The sequence below is a fragment of the Brassica oleracea genome, chromosome C3 (assembly GCF_000695525.1).
Source record: "Brassica oleracea var. oleracea cultivar TO1000 chromosome C3, BOL, whole genome shotgun sequence".
Classification (NCBI taxonomy): domain Eukaryota; kingdom Viridiplantae; phylum Streptophyta; class Magnoliopsida; order Brassicales; family Brassicaceae; genus Brassica; species Brassica oleracea.
The window spans coordinates 17,003,736-17,011,698 of record NC_027750.1 but is presented as its reverse complement, the minus strand read 5'-3'; the positions used below and the strand labels follow the sequence as shown (position 1 = coordinate 17,011,698).

The following is a 7,963-nucleotide window of genomic DNA, read 5'->3' as shown; positions in this document are numbered from 1 at the left end:
TTATCAATCAAATTAGACGTCGTCATTGACCATATGGTTTTCTATCTTTAACGTGTGGTTGTTGGATTTTTCGCAAACATATTAAATACACACGAGGCCAATCTACCAATGGATCACAGAATATTTTAATTAAAGTGATGGAAAGACTTTCTTTATTTTCGTTCGTAAAAATCGATTTCACACGATCCAACCAGCTTAGACCCATGTTTGAAAATACACCAGACGCAAATCAGAAAATAAGTGGTCATTCGATTTATTTCGGAATTGTTTTTAAAAACTTCGGTTAACCGAAAACGGACGGTTTCGGAAAACCGAAGTCGCAGGCCTACTTCCTACGTTGACCACCGGGACAAAGCACATATCAGTATTAATTATACTATTTGTACATAATATACATACTTGTAAACTCTCTTTTTTTCTTCCTCTGTTTAGAACCATGAAAGCTTTTCCTTAAACCTGTTGACAATTTTTTCAGACTCGACAATGGATCTGGATCTTGCATGGTGTTACCTGGATCAGCTTCAAAATCAAGTTTTGGAAGTCAATACATGTACCAGAAAGGCAAAGGATGGACTACTGGGCTTATTGAAGGGCTTATTGGCCTTATTCATGAGGTGATAGATTGAGAGAACTCTATGGACCTTGATGAGGCCTTTATGAAACTTGGAGTAATTATGGACAACTAGAAGGCAATCTACTTGACCATGAAATTTTCTGGACAAACCTAGCTGGATAGGAAATGGAATGGGAAAACATGCATGATCGAGAAAGAGACTGGTCAAACCGAAATTTGCACCATCGATTTTAATAAACGGAGGAAAGCAAAGAAAAATCTACTTTCCTTGAGGTCCATATTCTCTGCGAGAGCCAACTACAAGTAACCAAATAAATGCGGAAAACATGAAGACACAAAAAAATGAATTTAGAAAAAGAATATATTTATTTCAAATCCGTGCAAGAGCATTGCGATTATATTACGAAGGACCGCGAGAGCCTTCAGCGAGTTCTTTAGTTCTAGCAACTTGAACCCTAAACCTAATTTGAGTCGCAGCTCGATTACAGAAGACGAAAAAGATACCAAAAAGGTTTTGTTGATTTTGGACTGAACCTTATGGAAAGACTGCATATGTACCCCTTTCGAGGATCAAGCCGAACGTAGTTCAATTTAGAAAAAGTGGAACAAGAGACCGAACTGCATGTGCAAATTCGTCTAGTATGCGTGCAAGTCTTAGAAACCAAACTTGTCGAAAATAAAGCCTAAGGTTTCTAAGTGCAGAGAGTTCTAAGTGTCTCCAGAATCCTCTCATGCTCCTTGTCTTGGCTCTCCTTATATATGCCTCCAAGGTTGGTCATCTTTCCCGATTCGAGTTTATCTCTTTGCAGAAGTTTTCTTTATCTTCTCAAGATTCATGTTTATATTGGAAAATTCACATTTATCCTCTTTTCCATTTATCCTTATCCAAGTCGAGTTAAACAGTCATTAAATTCGGGCATGTTCTCATATTAAACCATAAGTGAGCTTTCGTCATGTTTTAGGCCGTTTCAGGCAGTTTTATGACTTGTGGGGTTCGTGTGGGGAACCGAGTAACCAAAGTCACGATCAGCCTAAGGTTGATACATGAGCTACCCTTTCTCTTAAGAGAATATCGATATCCTCAAAAATGAGAAATGGAAAGCATTAATGCTGCTTATGCCCGCCCACGATATCCTCAAAAATAAGAAATGGAAAGAATTAACCTTTCTCCTAAGGTTGATATCGTGTGAGGAAGCCACCGGTGACCGGCTCAATGATTGTATACGCTCAATAGAATATGTACGCGTGGGAGAGCGAATTAATGCTGCTTATGCCCGCCCCCGAGGATCACCAAGCAGTTGTATCTATTTCCGAGGCGGTCAGTCCCATCCCGCGAGGATGAAAAAAGAAGTGCATGGATTGTGAAGGACCCTAGGAACGGATCACTCAACTGGTTCTATTTGGATATGAACTCCGGATGGAGAACTGGTGGATTGAAGGGTCGCACGAAGGTTGCGAAAGTACTCTGATATTCCCCACTTCAGCTGGTGCTTGATATGACTCACAAGTCCACCAAAAGAAGGGTCTCTAGTCGTTGCTTGATATGACTCACAAGTCCAACGATTTTGAGGAATGTTTACTTGGATATGACTCACCAAGAAACAAAGAAAAGTTCTAGAAAGAACAAAGAGTTTCAACTCAAAACAAAGGGAAAAAAGAATCTGCTTTATTTCGTGGCTCTTAGGCCTTATTTATAGGATTACAAGCTGTAGAGATCCAAAGAAGAATGTGCTAAAAACAAGACATAAAAGACCGAAAACAAAGACTTGACTAAATAAAGTCTTTGACTGAAACTTGGACTGCCACTTGATATAGCCACGACCAGGACTTATTTGTTGATTCCCTCTTGGTATTCTTGATGAGAATGGCTTGAAATGGACTGAGGAAAGGGCTGGTCGAATTTGGAAAGAAACAATCCCATAATGAACTTTTTATGAACTTTTCTTTGGGCTGAAAATGTCCATTTCGCCCAGCAGCTGAACCAGCTCCATCTTCAGTGTTACTTAGCTCATCCATATCCAAGCTAGTGTCACTTAGCCCACTCAGCTCATCCAGCTCCAGAGTAGTGTCATTTAGCTCACTCAGCTCATCTAGCTCGCCCAAGTAAGTGTCACTTCGTCCAGCTCGTCCAAAGAGGATTCTAGCTCGACCATATGTCTTAAAATGTGAAGTTGGACGGGAAAGGCAAGCTCCAGTACGGTCAGATCGGTCATCCGGCCATGGTTCCAGCCAAAGCTCCTTTTCGAACGTATGCGGGACAGTCCAGTACACTGCACGATCAGTCTGTCCGGTACGGTAAAAAACATGAACTTCGGTTGAAATATTCAGAACGTCCTGAACTCCATGCTGAGCTGGTTCTATGTCCTGATCCGTGGACTGCGGCACATCAGATTGTTTCTTAGAAAACTTTTAGACAAACATCGAGGGGTTTTTGGTATTTTCGTTAGCCCTGAAGATTAGTTTAGTAATTACAAAAGTTTATGAGTTATTGTTAATTTCTCAAAGTATATTAACTAGCGAATTAATAGGAAAAATGTGTATATTATTGATGATAAGAATGATACAGCTGTGGGGATCCAAACGTACAGAATTGCGATATTATAAAGAAAGTGGGATCTCCTCTCCTTCCTCGCTCTTTTAATAGAAACTAAAAAATGGATCGTAACAGCCACGTGATCTCCAACGAATATCGTGTTCATCTATAATTGTTTTTAATGCTTTGATATCTCTTAGATTTTGGTTTGACCATCTGTATGAGAAAACTTCGATGACCACTATGGTCCTAGTGTTTTTTTTCGGGTTTTTGTGTAATTCTTTTGTGACATTACCTTGTTATTTTTTCCCACGATGCAATTAGCGGCAGCGTCAGAAAAAATACAGCTAGGGCATAAACAAATTCTTTGGTGACTAAAAATAGTCGTAACAGACAATTAGAGGCATGGAAACAGAATTGCCGCTGCAGCTGAAATTTTCAGTCGTCTTTACTGGGTTGAACTTGACGCAACGACTGAATAAACAGATCCTTGTTGTTTTGTTTGTACAACATTTACCGTGGCTATGACCGTAATTCTGAGACGCTGCCGCTAATCCCAGCGTTTATAAAACGAACAGTACTATTAAAATCTGAAATTGAGTAAAATTCACCTCTAACAGTAATTAATATAAGGGCAGGAGCACCTAATCAAACGTCAATTTACTTAAGGCAAAAGAAATGGTAACACAAGTGAAAGTTTGCAAAATAGCTTTATCCATCAGTCTTATGTTCATTCTTATCCCTTAGAATATTTCCTCCCCCTCCCAACTGAAAATACATGACATGCACAACCCTTACATTTCCCATACAGAAGAAACTTTCAGAGGGCAGTTTTCAAAGGAATCGTGTTGGTATGTACTCGCCAACTCTAAGAGGAAAACTGTAGAATTCTTCGTTCCTGCCATCTCCGTTCCTGTGTTGAAACGGCTTCCACCACGGGATTCCTCTTTCATTGATGGCATGCCTTGCTTCCAACGTGTTATCTAGTACTGTCGCCACAGTGATCGCAACAAAGGGAGCCGAAGCAAAGATCGTGTTAAGTATATCGTTGAACTGCACCACAAGTCACCAGGAGATTGCATTACGAAAAATAAAAATCGTATAGTGTAAGTATTATGCCACCTCTTCAGAAAAAAACATCAATCTATATTTGGAGTTTTAAAAATATTTGCCATTAGATCTTTAAAAAGCTTACCCATCCGCCAGCTGTTCTAACGGGCCCATATCCTGCTCTTGTAGTGTTGGAAATGAAGTACTGAGCGATGGAAAGACTTAAAAAGAGAGAGACACCAACAACGTACATGTTTCTCATTGAATTGGTGTCCGTAAACTGTATAAACGATATACCCACAGCCGCTGTGCCAATCACGTAACAAGAGTATCAGAAGCAGTTCCTACTTGCAAGTGTAGTAGATTCATTATACCACATGCTACTACTCACCAACAATTCCAAGTAGTATACAGTATACGCCGCCAAAGATGGGAAGCGGGATAGACGCGAAGAAGGCACCAAATTTTCCTGAAGTTCATTAAATACAATACAGATTTAAAACACAAAATGGGAACTTTTATTAACTGAACCCTATTCATCAAAAGACGATTGACTGGGATGGAAAGACTAACCAAATATGGCGAAAAATATCATGAAACCTGTTGATATCTGCACCACTCTTCTACTTCCTATTCGTGTGAGTCCAAGGAGACCGACATTTTCGCTATAAATAAAAGATCTTATGGCTTTAAATATCAACATGAACAGTATACTTCAATAAAAGACATGCTGAGAGGAGAGGTGTTTACAACTTACACTGATGCAGTATTGCCAGTAATGGAACCAAATATTCCTTCAAGGAGTACACCAACACCCTATAAGGAAAATATGACACATTAAAACCAATTAGTTTAAACATTGGAAAATTATTTAAAAAAAAAAAAAAAAGACTGTATGGGATTTTAAAACCTGCAGTCCGACACTGCGAGAGACGACATGTGCGGGAGGTGCTGTTGCTCCAGCAAGTCTAGATGCAGCAAAAAATACTCCGGTAGACTGAAAAATTGGGATACACATACATACCAACAATAAGAAGAAGTTGTATCTGCAGAAGCTAGAAGGCCAGAAATAAATGTGTTGTACCTCTGCAGATGCGACAATCGCAGCACCGAACATTCCAAACACATGACTCGCTCTGAATATCGGAGTCCCCCACTGGAACGGGTACGGGATGCTAATCCTGTTAAAAATGAGAATTGAGCAACCGACTCTAAATATATCTGACCTTGGATGGAAAAAAAAACAAGAATATAAGAAACAAACCAAGGAGCAGCGGACATAAGAAAGGAGCGATCTGTGCGGCAACTTAGTTTTGTTGCAACGGAGACGTTGTTATATGCGCCAGAAACAGTAAGGATAGCAGCAAAAGCCCAGATGAGTGCCAAGCAAACTAGTAAAGCGTATCTTTCAAGTATCATTTGAATCTTTCGGAGAAGAAATCTAAGATACTGCAAGACGGACATCAATATTCATAAATATACATCTAAAACAATCACCATCGTGTACAAAGCTAAAACAAAAACAAAAGGCAAACTTGTTGTGAGAGGATCAGCAGAATCAGCATTGGTAGACCAATCTCCACACAGTTTGCAAGCTGTAAAGCTTCACATGGTAAGATAGGAAAAAGTTGTTAAAAGCTGATATAGTATTTAAGATGGAGCCGTTACCAATGGGAAGCCTCTAACAAACAGTCCAAGGCTCGTAAGAGTAACCACCGGCACAACAATAATGGGACTAAAGATTCTGCATTGAAGAAACAAGTATCTCAAAAATATTACAACTGCCATCGGCTTCTGAACCAACAATACTCTATATTGATTTTATGTCACCTTATCAAGTTCCCCCACGCTTGACCGTATCCAATTATGATGTTGACGAATGAAGAAATGATTAGAGATCCTTGTACTGTTCTCATTGTATGCCGGAACCTCTGTAAGAATGGGAATGGCATATTTCAAAAAAAAAAAAAAAAAATCAAGAAAATGTAACAAAAGTAGCGCGGAACTATAAGAGTGTTAATATACCTGCTTCTCGGTTTGGAACTGACCATCGTTGTAATCTCTGATGATAGACAACACAGGGAGAACATACGCGAATGAAACTCCCATAACCGTGGGAAGCCTTGTTCCTATAAGGGTTTGTAGCAGAGTGTTTATTCCCGACATAAACAATATTGTCTGTATTACCCGCGCTTTATCTTCCTGTTTTTGTTAACAAACAAAAAAAAAATATTCCATTTGAGAAAACAATATAGTCCCATTCGAACGCCAAATAAAGAAAAACATACAGCATCTCCACCCATTGGGGTGACAAGTGTGTTGGCAATCAAAACAGTAGTCCCGAGCATCACGATGTAATGCTGGAAAGCAAGTACAAACGTCTCATCTGTAAATGAAAATGAAAAAAATTAAGAGAACGAATAATTCTTTTATATGAAAATTAAAGTAATAACATACCAACCAGACAGTTTATTATATGATATAAAAAGCCCAAGTATATAACTATATACGATTGAAATTGATTAGTATGGCTCAAGAACGATTATGCAAGAGTCTTGAAACTTAGAACACCCTACACAAGCTTTTATATAGTTGAACAGCAGAAACAAAAGCATCGAATCCGATACTGAGATCTAAAAGATTATTCTTGACATAAGAGAAAGCAAGAAAGCCAGAGCGGATAAGGAGAGAGAGGAGTAGACTTCAAAGAAACTTTTGACTTATAAAGTCTTCTTGCATCTGGATCGGAATATTCAATCAAGAAAGTAGAGAGAGAAAGAGACTAACGCCAAGAAGGGTTAGAGTGGATGCAGTACTGAAGATGGTGGAGTTGCTCCGCCGGAGTCCAAGTGGTTCCTCTTGAAATCGCCATAGATGAAACCGGCGGAGGACCGGCTGCAGCCGGTGCCGGTGGATGTTGATGATGGTGACCTGTTTCTACCATTCTTTAATAGAATATCTCTTCTTTTTTAGGAATCTACCTTTGTAGTTGCAGAAAGTTTTCCAAACTAAACCGACAAGCAGAAGATGATAAAAAGAGGTTCGAAGCACAAAAGCGAATCTCGAGACAGAATAAATAAGACGAAGAAAATAAAGTCACTTGTTTGCTTTGTGGGAGATGCAACAGAGTAAATATATATTTTTATTTTTGATTTAATGTATAATTCATTTTAGAATAAAGTACTAATAACTCCCCGTTGTTTGTTAGTTTAACTTTAAATTGTTTATTTTGTACTGCGCCTATTCATTATTAAGGCGAATAATGAAATTTCGTTTTGTCCTCCTGTTCTTGTCTTTTCCATGATTCTTTATGGGTATTTGACGGGAAAACGGTCAATACTATACCAATGTATTTCAATATATTTTATCTACATTCGATTTATATAGCCGTACAAAAACCATGTTCAAAACTACGCTAGGCGTGAGTCGTGGCGATTAGAAAAAAATCAGAGACTAATCAGAAATTATTCAGCGATTAAATTTTTGTACTTATTATTTTTTTTTTTGTAGAAATGTATATCTTAAATATTTATATATTATATGTATTTAACATGGTCCACTGGAAATAGATGCTTTTAATATAAGAGATGTCAAGGGTTCGAGTATTATAAGTTATTTTCTATTTTTTTTTTCATTAATGGCAAATTTGTAATTAAGTTGTCTTCTTCTTTCTATGGTTTTCACATCTTCTACGATTTTTAATGGCCGCCTCACACATTTTTAACATAATACGGAATATCATCTTGTCGCCCCCCCCCCCCCCCCCCCCCCCCCCCCCCCCCCCCCCCCCCCCCCCCCCCCCCCCC

General features: G+C 38.8%; 1 protein-coding gene across 1 annotated transcript; it reads right to left on the bottom strand.

Moving 5' to 3' along the window:
* Nucleotides 1–3,736: 3,736 nt before the first annotated feature.
* LOC106336184 (nucleobase-ascorbate transporter 3) lies at nucleotides 3,737–7,273 on the bottom strand. Its single transcript, XM_013774935.1, has 14 exons — nucleotides 6,945–7,273; nucleotides 6,446–6,543; nucleotides 6,183–6,359; nucleotides 5,988–6,088; nucleotides 5,826–5,901; nucleotides 5,693–5,752; nucleotides 5,422–5,606; nucleotides 5,242–5,338; nucleotides 5,068–5,154; nucleotides 4,915–4,973; nucleotides 4,731–4,822; nucleotides 4,549–4,626; nucleotides 4,303–4,463; nucleotides 3,737–4,160 (listed from the first exon to the last, which is right to left on the bottom strand). The coding sequence occupies exons 1-14, from the start codon at nucleotides 7,099–7,101 to the stop codon at nucleotides 3,942–3,944; spliced, it is 1,647 nt and encodes a 548-aa protein (XP_013630389.1). The 5' UTR covers nucleotides 7,102–7,273; the 3' UTR covers nucleotides 3,737–3,941.
* Between the last annotated feature and the right edge of the window lie 690 nt (nucleotides 7,274–7,963).